General features: G+C 43.4%; 1 protein-coding gene across 3 annotated transcripts in view; it reads right to left on the bottom strand.

The window, feature by feature from the left end:
* Positions 1–7,422: 7,422 nt before the first annotated feature.
* LOC135388222 (calcium uptake protein 3, mitochondrial-like) overlaps positions 7,423–24,297 on the bottom strand; it is a 22,108-nt gene continuing 5,233 nt past the window's right edge. For 2 of the 3 annotated variants that reach the window (XM_064617630.1, XM_064617632.1), the window contains 6 exons: positions 21,034–21,137; positions 19,934–20,111; positions 14,604–14,712; positions 14,330–14,487; positions 14,107–14,124; positions 7,423–10,217 (listed from right to left, as the gene is read on the bottom strand). In XM_064617630.1, the coding sequence (XP_064473700.1) occupies positions 10,146–10,217; positions 14,107–14,124; positions 14,330–14,487; positions 14,604–14,712; positions 19,934–20,111; positions 21,034–21,137 (639 nt within the window). In that variant the 3' untranslated portion in view covers positions 7,423–10,145. The remainder of the gene's footprint in view (positions 10,218–14,106; positions 14,125–14,329; positions 14,488–14,603; positions 14,713–19,933; positions 20,112–21,033; positions 21,138–24,297) is intronic. The other variant, XM_064617631.1, reaches the window with a different exon arrangement.

The following is a 24,297-nucleotide window of genomic DNA, read 5'->3' as shown; positions in this document are numbered from 1 at the left end:
AATTGCTTAAAATTTTACCGAACTACGGTTTTCGGATTTTTTCGGATAAATCCGAAAACCAGGAACCCTAGGCATAGGTCGACACTTTACTGGAAGTTCATTTAACGTTACATCACGCACTCTTAAAAATGAACTTCACTGCATAGCACGCTCCTAGCCAACCATCATCTCGAACGATATGGTTATCTGCCCTTATTTGTTGAAAACGGGAGGCGTACGCCTGTTTTGTGACAATTATGAACTGCATAACTGTCACAGAAGGGGCGTGCGCCTCCCGTTTTCAACAGAATGGGCAGACAACCATATCGTTCGAGCTGATTGTTGGCTATAGGAGCGTGCTAAGCGGTGAAGCCATTCGTGAGGCCAACAACGGCAAGTCGGTTTTCGTCACCACCACCACCACCACATCATTTCTAAGAGTGTAGAGTTATTCCAATGTACTACAATTCCCTATTAGCGAGTTTTAGTACATATGAATTATTATACGGAAACGGCATGATAAAAGAAGTTGTCAAATTCAAGCTCAGCAATGTCATGTCACTCGCTCCAAAGAAAGAAGGTGATCGACTTATCATGTTTTCGGTCCCCTGCCGACGCTTCGACCCTATTCGGCGAACACTGAAGAACGCCCTCGCGAAACTTGAAAACCGACCATTTAGCGTTGAGAAGGTACTGCAGGGAGCTGGCCAAGGCAGCACCAGCAACCTGCGCTGTGTGCACTGACGACCTACCTCAAGGACATACGTGCTGAAATAATCTTTTAAATCATTCAGTGCTTTCACGCGTCAAGCGTCCTAGAACAGCTGGTCGCACCAGTGCGACCTACGTTTCTATTTTTTGCTTTCTATTTCTATTTCTGTTTTCGGAATTGTTATCGTGAATACTTTCCGATGCACTAAAACTCTCCATTAAACCTGCGAAACTTCCACAAAACAAACAAACACAACAACACAACACACAAACACACACAAACACAAACAAAGCGATAAAAACACTTCCTCCGCGATTCGAGCTCGCTTGCGAAGGCCAATCAGAATGTTTGTTAATAATCCCGACCTAACCAAACGGTTTTCACGTGACCGTTGGAGCGCGCGCCAACTTTCTAAAATAACGCTCAGCGCGAGTTCAAGATGCAGTGCTCTGATTCCCTACAGATAACCCTGTCAGATAACGACCACCAACGGCGGAATCCCCTCTTAACACCTTCCCTGCTGTATGTGCGTCAGCTACGCGTTTTATATCTTCTATTTACCTTGAAAGTGTGACAGTTCTCTGGCCTTTCATAAATCCCCACTGGAAGCGCGAATGCCACAAACCTCACGCGGACGCTCTCCTGAAGGTTCCTCCACCGATACACTCTTTCCCTTTCCGTCCTAACATATCGTCGACGCATCATTTTCGTATTTGCAATGAACCCTATCGCACCCTTTATCGAACTCGTAACATTACAGGAGCCGAAACCACCCAAACGGACGCCTTCTCTTATCGGCGATCGCATCACATATGGTCCGCTCGTCATGAATGTCACGTCGCCGTATCAGATTTCTGATTTCTGAATCAATACCCACGGCATCACGCTGCACTTAAGGGTGGCACGAAGCTCCCAATTTTAAACGCCGTGCACATTTTCTTAACACATACACACTGTGTGACGTGACCGAGAAATTCGCGCATTGCCCGCTAGGTGCAGTCGTTATAATTCGGTTTCACCTCTATGAAAAATGTCGTGCTACATGAAGGTGTGTAATCTTATACGGACGTGGGTGTCGGTACATCTCAGGGGAAAGGCTTTCGCACCTCGACGTGATCAGAATGAAAGAAACCATTCTGTTTTATATTTATATACATATATATCTAAAACGGATCCCGAAGTTATCGAAGGTATTAGGCGACATGTGTATCTGGCAGGTTTATAGAGAAACCGACGGAACGCGCGATGCGTTTGAAATCGTTACGTTGCTGGGACGTTTGGTTCACTATGCATACGAGAGGTGATATATATATGCTCGAAGAAGAAGAAGACAAAGAAGCAGTTTTAGTCCTTTTCTGGACTAAAGCTGCATGGCCGAGTGGACATTAAGCACCGGCTCCCTGGTGGACATGGAACATGCACCACCTTATGCCCATACTAGGAATACGGTCGACCGACTATCGATAACGACCTTCGACTTTTCTTTTTTTGCAGGCAGGGGCAACCACTGCAGGTCGGGTGTGATAGATGAATCCCGGCGCAGATAATGAAGCAAATGATAAGTAATGATTCTTTAATTTTGCCAGTCCAAAACAGTCCTCGTTGATACGTGACAAGTATTTGTAAAGCTTTCGGTTCAGGTGGAAAGTGGGATTGTCTGGAAGGTCCTATAGCCTAAGAGCTGTGTGATGCACTATCACGAAACCGTGCTTAGATTCACGGACATTCATCCCATATTAGTTATTCGTTCTGCCGATAATAATAGGTGCGGTATAACCAAGACCCATAAAGTATTGGCTCTGAGGTTTTCAAGTTTTGGGTCAACATTCCTGAACGGCATTTCTTGAAGTTGTCCCGAAGATTCGAACCGCTCACATGGCATTCAACGTATGCTTCATTCACATTTTTTCCTTTCTCGTTTCAAGGAAGGCCAATCTTGATGAGATAGACATGTTTTATTCATCATGGTGAATACACATTACTAGTCTATGAAAGAGGTAGAGGGAAAATGCCCCGTCACAAACCTTCTAGCAAGAGCCTGCGGTGATTTTTCACTTCAGCAGTATCAGTATAGCACATACCTAATATGCACAAAAGGTCCACTTTGCCTGGAAGCGGTGAATGTTGCGTTGCCGCTTAGGTTATGTGCCACATTTTGGCACCTCCATCCTGAGGGGCACAGCGCGAAACAAATACATATTCATTGTTCCTGCCTATTATGAATCTATCTATTACGATGAACAGTTCTTCAATGTTTAACACACTGATAAACATATAAGAGTGGTTTCCCAAGAGCAACTGCTACGAACCGACATCAATATTGCTGTTACATTACTATTCACTCAATTGTATTCGTGGGCTATGGCAAACAATGTCCATAATGACGAACTTTTGTGTCGCTAATCTTTTTGCGAGGTGCAGCTCGTAGTACACCTGCGTACGCCGTGCTCCCTAATTAATAGCGTTTAATTGCCTCATTAATTCCTTAATTGTGCGCCAATAAACTGTTATTAGCGCCCATTATGTTCAACTTGCTCTCGCTTGCAATGACAGATTATGTTCGATATAGGACAAGCCGCATTCCGTTACATGCGAGTACGTTACAGTGAATGCATTCCGTATGTATCGAATAACATTGACGTAGGAGCACGTCCTTCAACTTACCTGGCCTATCAACATACGTATTTTAATCGCCATAGTACTGCGGTAAACCAGTGCGGAAGTCAGCATTTTTTCCGTTTTGTTTGTTATTTTGTTCAGTCATATGGCAAAGTGTTTCCGAACAGGCTCCTATGCATTGCGGGCATGCAACGCCTTTAAAAATTGTTTTGGCTTTTAAAAATTGTTTGGATAGCTAATAATTAATTATTACGAAGAACATATTACCCTTCTGTTAGAAAAAAAAAGTTACAAGAAGCGCAACGTAAATTTGCATTCTGCACACAGTTTCGATAATTTTCGCGATTCTTTGGAAATCCATATATACAGGGTCTTTATTTAGGCGATACAGATTTTTCATAAAAAAATCCATAAAGGCTATGTACATGCTGTTTTCACTTCTACCATCTCTCGACCGGCGTACGTTCTTGGCCATATGTTGCTCGACCGTCAAATGAGTAATTGCCTTAAAATCTTTAATTAACTGTTTTATTATAAAAGCTACGAAGTTGTCCCTTTCTATGACCTGATAACGTAGCCTTTACCAGAACAAAAATCCGTTCGATAGATCGTCCGCAAAAAAATTCGTGAAGGAACACCATTTTTTTCTTGATTTTGTTCATTGCGCATCTTCGGAGACCCGTCTTTCCTTTGCCCCGAATGTGAGAGTGTGAAAGAGCACACTGTCGCCTCTTGCGTCATGGAAAAAGATTAACAGAAAATGCAACACAAGATAAGGGCAATTCCGACAGCGACACTCGGTACATGTGTTTTTGTTTTGTTTGCGCAAGTTAAAGCTCGTCTTCGACGCATGAGGCGGCACTGTGGCGGCATCTTCGACGCATGAGGTTCCTTCACCATCTCACATTGGGGGTGGAGGAAAGACGGGACTCCGAAGATGCGCAATGAACAAAATAAAGAAAAAATATCATGTGTTCCTTCACGAATTTTTTGCAGACGATCTACCGAACGGATTTTTGTTCTGAAAACGGCTACGATATCAGGTCACCGAAAGGAACAGATGTTCTTATTGGGACAACTTCGTAGCTTTTATAATTAAAAAGTTATTAACGATTAATTAATTAACGATTTTTAAGTAATTAGTCATTTGACAGTCGAGCAACATAGGGCCAAGAACGTCCGCCGGCCCAGAGATGATAGAAGTGAAAACAGCATATCTATAGCCCTTACATTTTTTAATGAAAAATCTGTATCGCCTAAAAAAAGACACCCTGTATAAACGAGATAGGAACAGAATGAATGGTGTCTCAAAACGTAACGAGATGATTGGAGTGTCTCCTCGCCACAGACGATACTCTATTCCATTGCTCGCGGCAATTTGCTGAAAATGCAATGAGGAAGTCATATGCTGTTCAGGAAGGTTCGTGGTGCTTTTCGTGCAGGCTGGACTTTGTTATGGATCAAGCAATTTTTTTAACAGCGACAGGGCTACACTCTAAGAAAAAAAGGTAGAAATTCCTACCAAAGCTGGTAGAACGACACTACTTCTACCATTTCGGGCCAATCCACGTGCACCTTTTCGTCCCTTGCGTCCCTTTCCCTTGCTCCTCTCTCTCACGTTTCCTTTAAGAGAAAAAGGGCAGAATTTCATACCCAAGCTGGTAGAACGACAGTTTCTACTCTGAAGTTATATACCCCATAGGTAAAACTGGCTTGAGTAGAAATGTTGTTGCAATACAACTCTACCGAGATGGGTAAAATAAAACAAAGGTAGAAAATTCTACTTTTTTTTTTCTTAGAGTGATAGAGTCTAGCTGTTTTTGTGTACAGGTGCGGTCCTTAAACGTTGATAATGCGGCAAAACGTAGGTGTATCTTCTACTGTCAGAAGCTTGCTCGCATAGGCTGCACAACTTTTTTCTCTCGATATTTTCGACGGAGTTATAGCAACGTACACCACTTCTGCACCCTGCACAGGCTGGTTGTTCCGTAAAAACCCAACACTCTACATCGGTTACACTAGATTCGTAATTTCACACTTGCGGGTCACACTTCCCCCGTCCGTCTGACCCATCATCAGAGATTCTTCACACGAATCCTCCACTCCTTACCCAATTAACAGCGCCCCCCACGCATGAAACACTTTTTTTCCTCCTTTGAATATCTCCCGACACAATACAACACCTTTGGAAGCCACCAACGTCGAACTTACACACTCTCACTGTTGAGAATGTACACATACACACAGTCCATAAATCACAGCGGCCTTTACTATGCGGCACAAATGCATGGTCCTGTTCTCTACTAATAAGTAGCTAAAAGGGCGTAAAGACGGTTCCTTAATGATTTTTCCCACACCTGGATAGAACCACGCCTCATGGCCTTTTGCGCATGCGTATTATAGAATCATCATTAAGTATATCACACATATATACCAGCAGCCTTTGTAAAATAACAAAAAAGAAAAGAAAGAAAAGACATGCACATTTTAGTGGGAATTGATAATTTATCGTTCTTTCGCTTTCCGTTAGACTTTGAATTTTTTGTCGATCTATCTGTGTTTTTCTCCACGATATTTCGTTGTGTCCTTGTGATTTCTGGCCGTACCGTTGCCACCACGTAGCAAGTCGGACACTATATAGAGGATCTTAGCGGGGGGTCCCCGGAGAATTTATCGTGCTGAAGCTGTTTTGCTGACGGTTATATTAATGTTGTGGATAACAGGATGCTTCCAGCGAAGTTCCCTCTTTCTCGGCGGAATCCCGTATACTGTTGAAATCTTTTCCACGCGATTGGACGGGCGAAATGAAAGATGAAATGAAATTCAAATTCATTACATTTTGTGTCCAGAAGTAGGTGTAGCGAATGTCACACGTGTTTTCGATGCGACGATATCGTAAAAGGTTTTCCGACGAAAGGCTGACAGCGATCACCTTGCTCTTTCGAGATGATCATTTGGGTTACAATCTTTTTCGTCAGTGGTACACAGCTTTTAGTGTGTATACAACGACCGGAGCGACTTTTTGAAGTTCTATAGACTGAGTTTTAGGCTAAGAAAGTGAGCGGTTTCACATGCTCCCGTCACGAGACGTCTTCCATAAGGTGTTTTTTTTTTAATTCCGTGTTTGCGCCGCGAAGCAACTGGTGCTATGAGCAGCGTACAGACGTGGACAGATGGAGAGAGGACAGCAGGAAGGAGTGGGGGACAGGGGGGGGGTAGTATGCGTCCTGGGCCGACTTCAGGGGAACTGCACCAACGTTCGTCTGGAAAGTCTTCGGAAAACCCAGGGAGAACCTCAGACAGCACAGCTGGTGACAGGATTCGAAGCCGTGTCACCTCCCAGTCTCGGCGTGGAAAGCGATCATCCTAACCACTATGCCACGGGAGCTGGTCCCATAAGGTGTGAAAGAGGTCAGTTATACTGCTTGCTGAACTCCGTTGTTGGTTCGTAGCATGCTAACCGTGCCCTGCACAGGCCCTCGGAGACAGGATATACACATGTTACATACACATATACATGTCGAGCCGTGCTGAACTACTAAGCAATGCGTTGCTATTGTAGACCAGCGACATCCTAATAACTGGACACGCCTTCATAGGTGAGATATGAGCAAGCGCGTTGAACCTCTGATCACGTGTGTCTGCGGCGTAGTCACGGGACTGGATCAGGGGGTTCAAACCCCCTCGAAATCGTACCATTTGGTAGTGCATTTGGAAGAGGGAAACGAGAGGGAACTCATCCTCCCTCATGTAAAGTCCGCATAGAACACCTCCAGAAATATTTTTCTGGCTACTCGCACGCACTAACGTGTGTATTCTGTCCAGTGACCACTGACTTGCCTTTTTTCCATAGCATAGTGTTCATAGCTCCATAGTGTTCCCGATCAGCTGTTGGCGTTTTTACTGCTAAGCACACAGCGACACAATAATCTTTAAGCTTACACGAGTACGATATGATTCACAAAACAAGCCAGGCTAGAACTTTTATGCGTGTTTCTTCTTCTTTTTTCTAGCGGAGGTACAGGAACTGCATGATATTCATTCATTCCACGGCTCCCTGCAACAATGCACATAGCGCATGTACGTGTACAAGGAAAGACATCGAATTCAAATAACGTGGATGTAACTCTTTATTGGCACACTGATGAGATAGGCACTAGAGCAACTGGTACCAACGAGAAAAGTGAGAATTCGCACGAAGCATCATTTAAGCATAAGTAAAGCAATATTTCTCACACCTGGCGGACAGCGGATAAACTACGAAATAAGAATACCCACCAAAGTAGCGAAACCGAAACCCATACGAAATAATGTGAAATCGTCACTGCAATCTCTGATACACTACTCTTCAAACAGCACTTCACCCCATAGCACGCTGGGGGCCAACCATATTGTACAGAGTGATATACCGTTATCATTCTTGTTTTGTGGGAAGCTCCGACCGTACGGCTTTTTGTGCCAATTACCATAACTGCAGGAGTGTCACAAAAAAGCGTATATGCATACGCCTCTCGTTTTCAACAAATCGGATGAGAGCACCGATGCCATTCAGGATGATGGTTGGCTGCCTGCGTGCTGTGCGGTGAAGCTATGTAAACTATGGTAACTATCGTAATCTATGTTTTAAGAGTGTAGTGACAAATCACTCTTATATGTGATTAAAAAGTGCCAGCATCGATTGACAACCCAATCAATCAGCTCTACCTGTCCAGGTACCAGCACATGCACGAAGCCCTCGACGACAACCGGTACATACATACGACGACGAAGAGGACGACAATAAAATATATTTAGGTTACTTAAGTAGTAAGTACAGTTACAACAATGGCTGATACCAAACAGGGCACGACTGCATGTATGCAGTAAAAACGAAAACAAACTTAGAATATAAACGAGATATAAAAACAGTGGCAGGACCAGGCAAAGAGATTTTTCATATATATTTCGGGAAAATATCCCGTGATTTTCCATCTCTGGCGAAGGAAAACAGACTGGATCGTACGCGAGTCCATGACTAGATATTCCACAGGTAAAATTCTGAGTTCAGTTGTTCACATGGGTACTTTAATTAATGTGATAGCGTCGCTGATGTGGACAAACACGCTGCTTTCTGAAATTATGGACAACGATCGTCCTGGCAGACACGCGCAAAGATAAGATTTCATTTAGACAACGCACTGAAAAAAAAAAACGAGAAAAAAGAAATTCACAATTTAGGAGCTCAATGACCAAACTTCACCGCCTCAAATCCAAAGGTAAGAATGCCCAGCAAAGCAACGAAACCGAAACCGATACGGCAAAGCCTTGGCGACCTTCCAGAACAACCTCAACTCCTTCGACACGCACCATTCATTCGAGAAGTCCCGCAAGAAAAATTACTTCACCAGAATGCGAGCCTTTATGTGTGTGCACGAAAATTATGACTCCGACCTTCCCGCGTGTATACGTATGTGTGCAACCTTTTCCCATTCAGCACAATTCGCATGCGAGATTGAAGCTTGGCGAAGCTTTCGAAAGCCGCCCGTGCTGATCGTTTTTTTTTTTCTTTTTTCGTGAAATATTAGGTCCCAAACTACATCTATCGTACGGTTTTCATTCCCAGAAACAGGGGCGGGATTATTTACCGAGATGGTAATCAGGTAATTGATGTTGTGCCAGAAGTATGCGAAATTTCGCATACCTCGCTTGTGTTTCCCCCCCCCCCCCCCCACCTACCCCCACCCATGTGTGTGTGCGTGCGAAACGCCTTGGTAGGTAGCGCATGCATACGTATACACCGTGGATTTTGTTTATAGAATTCAAGGCCATATAAGTTCGAATAGAAGAGAGGACGGGTGAGAGTGACTGATTATTATGCAGCAAACGTGATGAGTATAATCACTTTGGCAAATTCGTTAATACTGGCAAATATTTCATTGGATATAAAAAATTAAGTATACAAATGAGTCACAAAATCAGAGTGCCCTACAAAGAAGACTGATCATCTGATTGCGAAAATTTGTTCGAGCGACTGTCCCCGCAGTAGCAAAGCCCCTAAAAGCGAACTAACTACTCTTGCTATCACTAAATGCACTTTACATCACAGTTCTTGCAGCGAAAGTTAACAAATTCTAATATGCATTATCGACAACAACGACGACATCGGGCGAAAATCGGCATCTATGCCGCTTCGACTGATACACTGTAAACAAATAACCTTTCTCTGAACTGACTGAAGAAGGGTAGGCTTATCAGCGAAAAAATAAAAATCAATAAACAAAGACGAAGAGCAGAAAGTTGGGAAGAAGTGAAGGCAATTTGAAAGTCACAATAACACAACCTTCACTGTCTCCCTTCTCGTATTCGGTTCCTGTGCACTAGGTTACAGGGTCGAAATGTCATATAACGCTAAACATTCCGAACACTGGGACCTCTCATCCCATATTTCCAGGGGGTGCATAATGGAATGAATTACCACTAACAAACCAACTTTTCCGTCCTTCAAACTAGTATAGATCCCGTACCATTTTTTCATCTAGGTACTCAAGCAGAGCCTTTACTTCTATTAGACCTAGATGTCTACAAACGTCAAACCCACTAATTAAACGCGCGCCTATTTACAAATTGTAGTGACCTCGTATTGCACATTTACATGTACCTTAGACAGCGTACTCGATAATTCGAAGTAAAGCCTAATATTTTACCCCTACTTTTACAGAACAGCAGCTTATATCAAGTACACACGGCGAGTTCTCCCGCAGCAACTATACTTACGACGAAATTAGATAAAATCGATAATAAATAAGTTCGTCCCATTTGTTGTTCGCGTCGCTCGCGTTGGTGTTTGTTGAGTACTTCACGCAGATCTCATTTCTTCCTTGATGCACACCTTGAACGCTTCCCAGCCCTCGGTGGAGATCACGTGGGACTGCAATTAAAATAGGTGAACGGCGATTAGTAGGATAACATGGGCGCGATAAGCACGTCTGACGCCATTTCCGACGCCTTCATTTTTGTGGTTGAAGCTTAAGCTTCACTGTAGGTGAGGGATCGTTAATTCAATCTAGGTTAATTCGAATATCCGCTAAGGAGCAGATATCTTATGGTTCCGTATGTCACGGAAAACCGCGGGAAATACGGATTTTCATCGGAAAAAATTCAACACATACACTATATTCTGGATTCTGAAAGGCGCGAACTTTTAAGATAATGGGAAAAAATACAACGTGTTTCACCTAACACGATAAAAAAATCGTATTAAAAACCCACTTGTCTTAACGTTATGGGGTCAACGCTTTTCTCGGGGGATATTTTGCCAGCACTTCTGAGCACTTTTGTCAAATTTAGTTAACCAGAAATTGAATTTTTCCAAACGATCTCTGAAGTTTACAAAAATCAACTTCACGTTTATTCTTTATTTATTTATTTATTTATTTTTTACAGAAACGGAAAGCGCACGTCGTATTTATCCCATTGCATTGCAAAATACATTCCTCGCTATTTTGGTAATAGCTGGAAAAACATCAAAAATGCTTAAACCGTCCTTTCGAGGCGCTCAAACTGTTGGCCCAGCTCATTCCTTCGGCGGAAGAAAAACGGTCACCCGCCCCTACGTGTTTTCTACTAGTCTTCCATCAGATAACTTTGCGTTGCAACCTCGGAAGAGGAAAAGTGAAAGAGCGTCGCTTCTTTCAGAGATCTCAGACGTTTTTTTCGGAGTTCAATTGGGAGAATTGAATTTCTCGCGAATTAAATTTGATAAAAAGTGCTCAGAAGTTGTAAAACCTCCCCCGAGATAAACGGCGTTGACCCCCATAGTTCAGACAAGTAGATTTTCTACAGGGTGTCCCAGAAAACGTGTCATTGAATTATAATAAAAAAAACTACGCCACCTAGAATCATGCGGTCAACAGCATTTGTTCTTATTAGGTTTTTGCCACCTCCTAATGTGAATGTCATGTACTCCAAGTTTAATTATGTAAATATTTGCGAACTGAACTCAGAAATTTGCCAAGTAAAGGTCACTTTTTTACCCCACCAATATGAAGAGCGTGCCGAATTCACTCAAATTCATGATAATTCACAGTGATATTCACGAGCTATCCCATCGGAAAAAATAGCCGAATATCATGCTTTTCGGAGCACCGGACCATAGCGCGCGATGACTTTTTGAGCGCAATCGCTCTCAGTGCGACGAAAGGAGGTTCCGAAGCCAGCCCACAGAGTGACAGTAGAAAAAGTAACAGTTCCTAAAATTCGGAGAGGGAAAGCATTATCCCAGCGCAAGTCGGACGTGATAAGCCGTGCCTGTTTTATCTCTTTCTGGGATGTCGGGGAGGGCTGGGTTTCCAACCTCCTTTCGTCGGACTGACAAAGATTGCGCTGAAAAAATCATCGTGCGCTATTCTGTGCGACCTCCGTAGAGCATGATGTTCGGCTATTTTTTCCGATGGGATGGCCCCTGAATATCCCTGTAAATTATCATTAATTTGACTAAATTAGACACACTCTTCACATTGGTGGGGTAAAAAAGTGACCTTTACTAGGCAAATTTCCGACCTAAGCTCGCAAAAATTTACATAATTAAACTTACGTTACACGACATTCACATGAGGAGGTGGCAAAAACCCAGTAAGAACAAATGCCATTGACCCCATGATTCTAGGTGGTGTAGTTTTTTTATTATAATTCAATGACACGTTTTCTGGGACACCCTGTATACAATATACTGTGTTTCATCTAAGGTGATATTGTAACTGGCGAAGTACTCGCCTGAGGATTGTCGGACTTTCGGCATTTACCTTCTGGAAACTTTTGCCATCATTGAGGAAGGCATTGAGGAAGGGCAATTCTTAATTGCGGTAAATTTATTTTTTTCGATTGAACTTTGAAAATTGCCAAGCGAAACTCACTTTCTTGTTACATAAATATGATGTCCTCCACGGATAACCGCAGACCCAACAAAAAATATGCAGAGTATCGAAACGGAAATAGTCGAAAAAAAAAAAGTAAAAATTACGATTTAGCGCCGCCGGCTTGATTTTCGCAGAGAGGCGCGCGCGAAATCTGCGTCTAGACGAGAAAGTGTCCCCGCCTTCATTTGTCTTCGCTTCTTTGTGATACGGCGGTTGTTTTGTTTTCTTCGTGATAAGTCGGTTGTCACCAGCATCAAGGTCAACGCGGCGCAAAGAAAAGTAAAACAAGAGGCGGGAACATTTCCTCCTCTCCCCGCAAATACCGTGAGCTTTTCTTTGCATTTCTTCTGGTTTTCTTTGCGGAAATTGGCCCGCGGCCATTTTACTTTAATTGGCTTTAATTTTACTTTAATTTTGAATTGGCCCGTGGCCATTTTACTCATTACAGCACATAGTCCCACTCGTAATGCAATGGCGATTGCCGAAATAAATTCGCCGAAAATCCGTGGAAATGAGCCCTTGGCTCCGCCTCTTTTTTGACGGCTCGTAGTTTGGGCGCAAAGCTGCGAAGACAGGAGGTTACATTGACACGCCACACGAAGCGTGAAAGGGGTTAAAAGCCTTACCCACGGAACAAACACGCGCGGTGAATGCGGGAATCAGAGCTACCTTATCAAAAATGAGGTCACCCGACGGCTTGTAACCCTTTCCCCCCTCGTGTGGCTGTAATGTAACCTCCTTTCTTCGCAGCTTTGCGCTCAAACTACGAGCCGTCAAAAAAGAGGCGGAGCCAAGGGCTCATTTCCACGGATTTCCGGCGAATTTATTTCGGCAATTGCCATTGCATTACGAGTGGGATTATGTGCTATACTCAGTAAAATGACCACGGGGAACCCATTTCCGCAAAGAAAACGTTAGGTTGCCTTGGGAAATTTCGGAATTCAACTTCAATTAAGTAACTTTCCGTCAATTGAAATGAAATAAAAATGTTACCAATATGTGGCAAAAGATTGGCAGAACAAAATCCACTGACCGCATGTCTCTCCGGGGCCTACGTTTTTTACTATGATTTCTATCGTGGTTGGTGGACCACCACGTATATTTTAATCACGTTATGTGAAACACCCTGTATATTTCTCTACGTGTCATGGTCTCCGAGAGAGAAAGCGTCGAACAAATAATTGCGTCATGCTGTGACGTCAGATGTACCTCGGCCATTCCCATTGGTTCTCGAAAGCACATGACCTCATCCACGGCCGCATCACTGACCGCGATGCCTGCCGTGAAGTCCGAGCAGTACGAGTTTCGGTATTCGCGGAGGTGCCGATTTTTTACGCGTCACAGCCCCGTTTGCCCCATCACAGGTCCTTGAAAATGTCACTATGGACTAAAAAAAATATTATTTATTCTGTTTCGTATTATAGATGAAAGACTTACTCAAAGCTGAAGGGCTCGGTACGCAAAATATATAATTGCAGTCAGCGCACATAAGTTTGGAATTCTCCAAGATAGTTATGACGTCACCGAGAGCTCTGGCGCATGAGTCCTAGCAACAGCGCACGCACCTTCCCCGTCTCAGTCCGTCTCCGCCGAGAATCAATGTTGCTAGGCGACTTGTAGATTGCGCAGTACCCCATGATGTCATACCTCTCTAGGCTAGAAATTAGTTTTGCAATACTTCCGCGTCACGTAGGGAAACAATATTTGGGGACAATACAATGTGAGACACGTGGACTGTGATAGCTCAAATTGGGTAGGATTCCGAAGACGCGAGATATAGTCAGAAGTGTCACTTCAAGAAGTGTGACGATTGATAACTAAGGCATAATAGCAGGTGGTATAAAAGGTGCAGCGAGAAGAAAAAGCGAAGCCAAAAGACATCAGCTTGCATTAAATACTTACAACTCGCGAAAGAGATAACTGCAAAAAGCCAGTGCAAAATGGAACACATAATTGCGGACACCTCTGGCACACATTGAGCCACGTAGTTCATATGACAACCCACTGGAACATGTAAGAACGACGTAGAATACGTCCCACAAATGCAAATCAGGTACGATGCAAAACAATAACTTTATTTTAGTGATGCAAGTATCGTCATGCATAGTCCGTTTAATGAGCTTACCCGTAGTCCTCTGTGCAGCCGATCCCTCATAATCGCAATGAATTCCTTATACGACAGGAACCCATCACCGTCGGAATCGAAGATTTGAAAGACTGTGTTCACCAAGTGCTTGTCCAGCACGTGACCCGTGCAGATTGTTACAGCTCTGTGAAACTCCTCTGTACAAAAAGAAACAAAGAGAGAAAGCTAGCTATGAGGGCGATGTCTCACAAGGCACTGATTTGCAACTAAAAGGATTAAAAGTTGACAACTAATGTGACTTCAGAGATCTCACCTTGGGAGATGGGTTTGTTCGCGAACGTGAACATCCTCATGGCTATGGCAAAGTCGTCCAGGTTGTTCAAAAACTGACAGAATGCCTTGAATTGATCGAAAGTAATTCCCTGCAAAAAACGAAAAAAGAAAAAAAATACATGCGTAGAAAGCAGATGTACAAAAATGTCCGAATTTTGGATGTCCATATGACACAGTACCGATAAGCATTGGCTAGATTAAAAATATCCGTAGTTGTCATATTTACATATATCGGTATTTTATCAATATGCATCGATATCCCACACAATTAAAGTTAATGCAACGTTTACAGACAGCTAAAGACACTAACTAAAGTCGCCTCCGGAAACGTGTGCAGTCTATTTGGCCAATTTTCCCCCCGAAAAGCGCAGCACCCTCTGCAGCTGGGAGAGCCCCAGCGGCAAAAACATAGTGTTGACGTATGACGTACTTTTCAACGCCGATCAGAGAGCGGCGCACAATAGAACGGCTTCGCAGACGATCGTTTCCGAGCTCGAGTCTTGAAGACGACCGCTTCCCAGGCCGCTCGCCGTTGTCAATGCCGTGTCGTCATTGGTCGGTTACAGTATGACGTTTTCTCGTCTTTCCAGAGAGGGAATTCCGCCATACTCTCAACATCAGGCGTCTGCTCTTGCGATGTGTTTCAAATTGCACAGAAACTACGCCAGTAATTCACATGGGATTTTCGGTAACACGGTCAGTGATCAACACAAAATGCCACCAAAGTTTCGGAATCGATGACGGCGAAGACAAACATCACTTTAAATGGACGGTTGCATCCGTTCCAGTCGACTTCGGAACTAAAGTGTCAGTTTATTAATCGTAGCCCAGCAAACGATTATTACCCGTAGGACATCCCTACAAGGCCGCGAGCGATCCGAATGTCTGGATACCCTTAGGATACCTATGGGATATCCCAAAATGACATTCGCGTTTTGGTCTTTTACAACAAACAACAGATGTCCTATATGTCTGCAGGATATCGTGCTCAGCATGTTTAAATATCTCACAGGAGGCAGCCTGAAGATCCCAGAGATATCCATCGCAGATCCAGGAGAGCAGGATTTGGGCACTGATTGAATGTCGCAGGAATGTCACCAGGATGTCGTCCAGAGATATACGGATGAATGTGGGAGGTTTATACTAGAACCTTGTTCCGAATGGCAATTTAACTGCAACTTTTCCATAGTGCTGGCAGGTAGCAAAAATAACTTGTCCGATCGTGAAATATAGAGTGAACAAGTAAAAGCTTTTAACAAATAAGTAACAGCAATGTATTTACGTAGCACTCTTCGAGCTACAGAGGAAACATATTGGTTTTACAGATCCACTCAGGAGCCATCCCAGCTTGTCCCAAGTCGCAAGCGGGATCAAATGGCCGCCTTTTACGCATGCGCGTTGAGACGTTTCTCCTTCTTATGAGATGAATTTCAACATGCAGCACGTGTAAGTTGCAAGAAACAAAGATGCAGGTTTAATTACACACTCAAACTTTCTGCAGTTTGTACCACCCCGGACTTAGACGTCGACATCAAACTCTCCGCCGTAATGCTTGGTGAAAGGCGTGCAATGGCTGACACACTGCTGTGGCCCACATCTATGTGAACAGAACAGTCATGCGGATTACTTGATGTCGCACGTATAGGCATGCAGCTGTCTGCACGCAATGATAAACGCACAGTAGTGCGAACCAAGCTTTATTCGATAGAATACATGACAAGAGCGGACGCCAGATGTTGAGAGTATGCCGGAATTCCCTCTCTCGGAAAACGAGAAAACGTCACTGCCTAAGAACAAATGAGGGCGCGGTCTTGAGAAAAGGACCCGAACGGAATAAAACTTCCCGTGGTGCTCCTGGGGATATCCTTTCCCGGCAATTCGGATCTCCCTGGGAAACATCCGACAGACGTCCCCCACATCTCCGGGTGGCCCTGCTTTAGACTTCCCACAAATATCCGTCGTTCGTCCTCACAGGAAGCTACACGGAGATGCCGGGACGTTGCACGGACTTGTGTACGTGCTCAGGGCCCGGTGTTTCCTCATTATTACTGATACTGTTTATTGAGCTGCTGCGTAAGTGGACAGGCGTTTTTTGTACCATTTTGTTTCAGCTTCGGCCACTGCGTCTTTCTTTCTCAATTGGTCCTCTTTGTTTCTATCTAGTATTTCTGTTACGGACATTGATCGTGAAATTTTAAAAAGAAAAAAATGGAAAAAAGAAAAAAGGTGTTAGAACCATGAACTTAGAAAGGCAGTGGCATACCTCTCCTAAGCGAAAACAGATACTATATATTGCTTGTCTCGCGAGCTTCCACCAACTCTAGAGTCCCGTTTGCCTGCGAAAGGGTGAGGTGTTTAATTTTAATGCGATTGCGTATACCGATAGCACTGGACTGAAGAACTGCTTGGCTCACTCCAACTCACTCCATTTATATTAACTCCAACGATAACGTCTGTGTTTCTTACAGCTTTTGATTTGAGGCATTTAGCTGGCTCAGCGAAAGTCGAACTCACGCCGCGACACACCTTGCCATGTTTCTCTCTCTCCTCTGATAATGCTCCCTGCAACGTCCCGTCAGGGACCCTATTCGGACAATTCTTCAAACGCCCGTTACGGTAGATCCTGCGATGTACAATTAAGGACGTCCATTCATGTAGCTCCCAGAGATGTCTATCTGATATCCATTTCAGGACATGGACTTGGGATCTATTTCGAACGTCAGCAGGAGATAGTGTTCTGTCTGGGGAATACCGATGCCGTGCGGGGGTCTCACTGCGCTCCTTGTGAATGATGCAGAGTGCATCATGAAAAACCGGGACAAGATATGAGCCAAAGAATAGATACTGAAGAAGCGCTATGGAATGTAAAACAGCCTTATGCCAGATCTCCGTGTGGACGACCCAAACGCCTGTCGGAGTATTTTAAGAATGGACGATGACACACTTGACTTTATTTTCCACAAATGAAGCGTATCTCGATGCTGAGCACCAATATAGGTGCGATAGCGTACCGACAATTGATCGACTAGCGATGAGGCTGCGACATCGAGCTACAGGTAGGCAATAATTAAATTAAATCAATTCAATTTTTTTATTTTCCCTTCGAGGAGTATAGCTTCCAATTATTATGTTTTTATGCATGCGTTGGAAAGGTACAAGCGAACGACTATATGTAGTCAAGGTTTGTGTAGCGAAAGAATTAACAGAGGAAAGAATATAACATTCATACTTTATATTCCGCGTCTGTTTCGCCTCACACAGAGAAAAAGCATCCTATGCAACACTCCATTGTAGGCATCCACCTATGCATTGCATAATTGTCCCGAAGCAGCTGCGCCGGTGTGTCGTTGCACCGTTTAAGTGGTAAAGCCAAGCATCTTTGGCCTTCCAATTCAGAACTGGCCACAGTACAGTGAATGCCGTTGTATGAGACACATGCAGAGCAATCCTGATGAAATAAAAAGCAAACGCGACCAGTATCCGCTGCGTCACCTTCTCCTTCTGCCGGCAGCAGACGCCGTTGGTCGTCAGAATCTGTGCCGGGAGGACAAGATATCCGGCTGCCTCCGACTGCCGCTCCGGAGATCCGAAAGTAGTGACGTGGCGAAGAGCGCCGGTCACGTGGCACAGGAGAGCGATGACGTTCCCTGCCGCCTGAGCGTCAGCCGGCAGAAAACTGATTCGTGTGAATACAGGGATATCCGGCTGCCGCTCCGGAGACCAAGTGGTGACGCGGCGAAAAGCTTCGGTCACGTGGCACCAGAGGGCTGTGATGTTCCCTGCGGCCGCTGCCGCCTGAGCGTCAGCCGGCAGAAAACTGACTCGTGTGAATACACGGTTACGGAGCGTCTGGAAGGCACCTTTCCTCCTCCGAGCGCCGCCCTCTCCCTCCTCCGCTTAGGGAGTGATGTCATGCCGCAGGAGTAGTGATGCACAACTGTTGAAGCTTTCGATATTGATAAATATCAACATCGTAAATTTAATCGATAAAATCTATTAAAATGTCGATATTTATATCGATAAATTATCGCTATATATACATAAGTATATCGATATTTGAAAAGCTGTCACACCATATAATATGGTCGTGTGGTTCATCTTACTGCAAAACCATAGTCTCTCTACAAGTTTAACGTCCACCGTACCTTTACATTTTCATTTCAAATAACTCATCTGTACTAACTGACCTTGAAATCATCTATCACGACAGTGCTCGGCCAAAGGGCTGGATACCTGAGAGATGTCTGACGAATAAGCAATCGATTTCTCAACTTTTTTTCCAGAGAGCGGCATCTAAAGTATTTCCACGACACGATAGACAGTCGTTCGAAAATCACTGAAAGTAATATACAGGCGAAGAAAGAGCCCACATCTAATATACCAGAGCTTGGTGTTTGCTGCCCTTGACTCGAACTCGACGGTATTCACAAATTCTGCAAAATCAACACTGATATGCCCATAACGTGAATCACAGCTTTACACGAAATATCAGCATCCAGTTGTTTAACTGTCTCCCAGTCCCTAACCCTTTCTCACTGCCAAGGCAAAACCCAATCAAGAGGAAGAGAGAGAAAAAATGTGTCATTTGGTTTAATAAACTCGATGACTCGCTCCTTTTTTCCCATCCTGTTCGTACTGAGAAGCCGCCAAATTACTGATATTTCAGCATGCGTATCGACATCTATATAGATAAATATCAATATTTTAAACACATCGATAACATCGTATACATCAAATATAAATAATATCGATAAGAATATCGATATCGTTCCATCCCTATGCAGGAGCCTCTGCAACTGACGGAAGCAGATCTGATGTTTAAAATTTGTTGTTTAATATCGAAGCACTTTTCGGAGGAAAAAAAATCACCAAGTAGATTGTCGGCCGATTCCGAACATGGTGGTATCAGTTTCATGGGCGGGTTTCCAGATGTGACCATCCCTTTAAACCACCATTCATTACCGTCAATTCAGTATATATTCAATATGTATATAGTATTTCACTACACATTTCAATACCCCTAACGTGCCACGGTTCCCAGATGAACTTCGAACCACTAGAGAAGAAAAATAGTGACTAAGGAAGGGAAAGGGTGCTGGAAAGCAAACTTTAATATAGTAAATGTTTTGTAAGTGCTCAAACGTCGCCATTCCAGTACTGGACAGAGCTCTGGCTAATTTTTCTACAAATTTTTTTTTCTACTAATTTTTTTCTACTAAATTTTTCTACTAATCTTTTTCTACTAGTCTTTCATACTTTATAATAACGGTACCTATAGCCAGATAGGACACACATAGAGATTGCACAAACCTTTTCTTCGGGAATCCTCTCCATGACTCTTTCAATGTAGGCTTCGTAGTTGGCGCTATGAATGTATGTGTAACGCAACAGGATTCGCGCAAAGTCCACCTCCGAAATGGTGAGCATGCCTCTGGAGAACTCTGTGAATTCCAATTCCAGAACTTCTGTTTGAAGGTTATCCATAAACCTGGGGGGAAAAAAAGCACATTTCCTGTCCGACATTGTGAGTAAATTTTCTTTTTTTTGCTTGTATTCCGCAAAGAAACTGTATTCAAATAAAATGTGCGGGCACAAATGCAGTGCACTGAAAGAGCAAGGTGGAGTGCATGAAGGCACCGAGGCCATGAATGCACCATACAAAATACTGGGTGGGTGCTCTGAAAGGTCAGTCACATTTTCGTGCATGATGTGATACTTCCTCGACCGATATCATGATGATGCACACACTTCCGCTGCCTCAGAGTAAAGAACTTATGCCAGATAAACCTACGAAAAAAAAATTGTGGTTACCAAGTACTATGTAACAAAATAAATACGATGACGCAAACTTTTGTCTCAATCCATCGGTAGAGCGCATAGAAAATGCACAAAGACAGGAGTTTGAGTGGTCCCATTAATTTTTTTATGCAGTGCATGGCAACATTATTTTTTCATACGTTTCTCTAGCACAAATTATTTACTGTGTGGTAGCGGAAGCCTCTCTCTCAAGGAGATATAGTGTCACGCGCAAAAAATGTGACTGACCTTTTATAGCACTCACCCTGTATATTTGCCATATACTTTCTTGTCACTGTACAATTTCTATTTAATTCAAATTTCTGACAACGCCCCGAGAAGTCGACCTTGTGTCGAGTGACGTGATGTTGGGGGCACTGCCATGCAGGTCTGCTGCTGCGATGTAGGAGCAGCGTAGCGATCCGCCTAATCCCGATGGCGTATGCGACGTCACGAAGTGACGTAAACCTCACCCATTCTCCTTACGTAAAGTATTACGTAACATACTAATTAATAATTACTTATAATAATTACTTAATTAATAATTACTATTACGTAAAGTAACCCGAGACAAAAATTGCCACAACTGTGGCGATTGCTGTACGTATATTCACCTGAAAAAGTCGTCGTAGTTCAATGTCTCATTTCCCTTTTTGCCAAAGAGATGTACCAAAACTGTTGTGTTGATTGCTTTTGAGATGTCAAATTCCTCTTCATCCTAAAAACACGTCATGTTTTACTGCCCTAGTGTATGCGTACTGTACACATGGGTACTGATAAGCTTGTGCAGATGAGAAAAATGTGCTGTTCTAGCAGGACTTCAATGCAAAATGGAATGTGGAGCTCAAAAAGGCTAAAAATTGGCAGGGTGCGTGCATGGGGTCCTATAAAAGTAACTGATCCGACCCAGACCCGTACCCAGACCCGTAAATTAATTACTGTAATTATAATCTCAGCACTTAGTTACTTCCATGATTACTCCTGACATTACATATGACTTACTTAAGTGCGGATAATTCGTGATGCCCCTGGAGCTACTTTTGGAATTACTTTGCATGCGATTAGGGATTGAACTTCATTTTAAATCTTGAATCGTTTCCTCGATGTACATGATTTTGCTGACTCACACACAAAAGAACACTGCTATATAACTGCAACACGGGTACACAACAGTGTGTGTAATTAGGGCCAGGCTCGAGTAGTAATGCAATACACGTATGGAGCTCCACTGTAATGGAGCACAGGGCCTGCCTTGAAGCCTGTCTATATATATATATATATTTTTTTTTTTTGTCATGTGATATGAACATACTACCTTCATGAACCATCACGCAAAGTATTTCCATTGAGACGCGTACATTTCTGGACAAAATGAGTGTACAAAAATGTGCTGAAGCGGCGGTGGAAAGCTCCCCCAGCTTCTTCTAGCGTGCCGTGACATCAGCTCATACGACCACTTCTGTTAGGGGTTAGGGGCTGCCGAGGTTAAGGGCTTCACTGATCCGCGAGACTGAGAGCTCTCTTCTGCACCATGCAGGACTGCGCGCTGTGCTAGTACTATCTTGTGCGAACATGTATCCCAGGACTTGTCGTCCTACTTTCTGTTCCTCGCGAGTCATGACTAGAGCGCAGATTTTCATGCAAATACGTACATGATTTTTTCACAATATGGTTTGGTATCTGGACGATTGAAAAAACACTTTTGGGACCGACCAGAATGGTTTGCACACTGTGGCATATTTCGCATGAAATTGTACATTTTGCCATATTTTCGGGAGCGAGAGCTTAATTCTTCCTTTTTTCATGTTTGGTTCTAGTGGTTTCGGGACGGCATTGGTAGTCTTTCGCGAAAATTCTGGTCGGAATATAATATCTTCCATGTTTCGGTGGGGTGAGGTACGGTGCCTCTACCCTGGCTGCTCCATCCTCCACAGCGTGCATGGCCAATGGGCCGCACTGCACCTTTGACACATTACCGTCATGAAGACGGGTGGCATTCACATTCTAATCGGAATGATGCGGTGCCGGACACAAACCCATGACGAAACAAACCTGAGCGTGGGCAAAACGAAACACGTGCATATCTCATGTTGTCCATGCTCAGGCTTGTTTCACCATGGGTTTTGTCCACCAGCTAGCCTACGTTTAATCGATTTTCTCAATCATTATAACGCTAAGCATTCAGCTCCATGAATTATATATGTGCCACAAGTACACTCTGTTGTGTGATGTGGAAAGAAGGCGGTTTGATTTTGCCGCGTTATCCCTAATAAAATGCTCACTTTTTAAATAGGCATTTGGCACATTGCTTCTGTACCAAGGTTACATATTTTGAGGATTTTTACTGCATATTAAGATTTGCAGCGCATAGTTGCATGCATATTTCGGCAGTTTTTAGTGCATACTTATCTGCGCTCTAGTCATGACATACTTTTTGTCGTGCCCTTCCATGGTCCTTAAAATATACTCTAATGCCAATACCTCAGAAGAAGTCAAAAGGGGACTATGACAATGCTCCCCAAGGAACAATGATAAAGTTATACGTTAATATAATGGATTGATAGTAATGTAATATAGATTAACTCCATTTCTTTTCAAATTAGCTGCATTGTAGTTAAGTTACAATTATTACTTCATAGTCAGTGTAACTGTAATTTAATTACTTTTATCAACATATACAAGTAGTAGTACTAATTGCAATTCAATAGCTCTAAAAAGTAACTTATATTGGTCTGATCACAACTACCCACTGTTAAAGACTGACACATACAGAAAAGCACAGCCTAGCTTTAATACAACAATTTAATCAAATTATTTCTTTGTGCAAAAAATTCCCCAATGTTGATAAATACCACAGACACCCTTTTTTTTTTCCTTCTCGCAAATAAGCTTTCATATAGGCGCTAATATACAGGGTGTTTTTTTCTTCGTTATAAGTTTTATAAAAAAGCTACGAGAGCAGCATATATAACGATCTTGCAGGCAAGTTTTTTTCGGGAAGGTGGACATTTTCTGGAAGGGAGTATATAACTACAAGATGACCAATTACATAAATTTCATTAATTGACTCTTGAATTACGGGCTTTCAGGCGAAAAGGAGACACGAGAACGGGAGACAATCCTCGCTGGAAGCCATTCTATCTATTAAAAAGTCCTGAACCAGGCATATGAGTACAAATATCCATCGCCGAATTTCATTATGCAAAACAGCCGAAACGAAACTGCGCACGTCAGTGGCGCTAAGAACGAAAACACTCAACCCACGTCAGAGGGCTACATCCTTTCAAGCGATGGAGATGACCAGAGTAGGTACTGATTTGCTGGCCAGATAAGCCACAGACGTGAAGTGCATGCGTTCCAGCCGTGCACGGTTTTGGTTTCGGCTCATTTGCATAACAAAATTTGGTGATGGACATTTTAACGCACGTGCTCGCTTCAGGAATTCTTAAAAAAAAAGAATGGCTTTTGAGTAAGGATAGTCTTCCACTGTGCTATTCCACTTTTTCCCAAAACCCTCTTATACTTTTAGGACCAGCGGCATGGTCGAGCGGGCTATGGCGTCCCGCTCATTGGTGGTAGTCACGGTCGTGCTGAATCACTGGGAGGTTGTGGGTTCAAATCCTACCACCGGCTGTGCTGTCTGAGGTTTTTCAGAAGACTTTCCTGACGAATGTCTGCACAGTTCCCCCTGAAGTCTGGCCAGGACGTAAACGAACCCCCCCTTCCCCTGCTCCTTCCAGCTGTCCTCACTCCATCTGTCCACGTCTGTACGCCGCTCATACCCACAGTTGCTTCACGATGCTAATGTGGAATTTACAAAAAAACTATTAATTTTAGGTAATTTATCATCCTAGTAGTCACATCCTCTCTTTGAGAGC

Source organism: Ornithodoros turicata, chromosome 3, assembly GCF_037126465.1.
Source record: "Ornithodoros turicata isolate Travis chromosome 3, ASM3712646v1, whole genome shotgun sequence".
In the NCBI taxonomy this organism is placed as follows: Eukaryota; Metazoa; Arthropoda; class Arachnida; order Ixodida; family Argasidae; genus Ornithodoros; species Ornithodoros turicata.
Note: the sequence above shows the minus strand (reverse complement) of the source record. Positions and strands in the feature narration are given on the sequence as shown.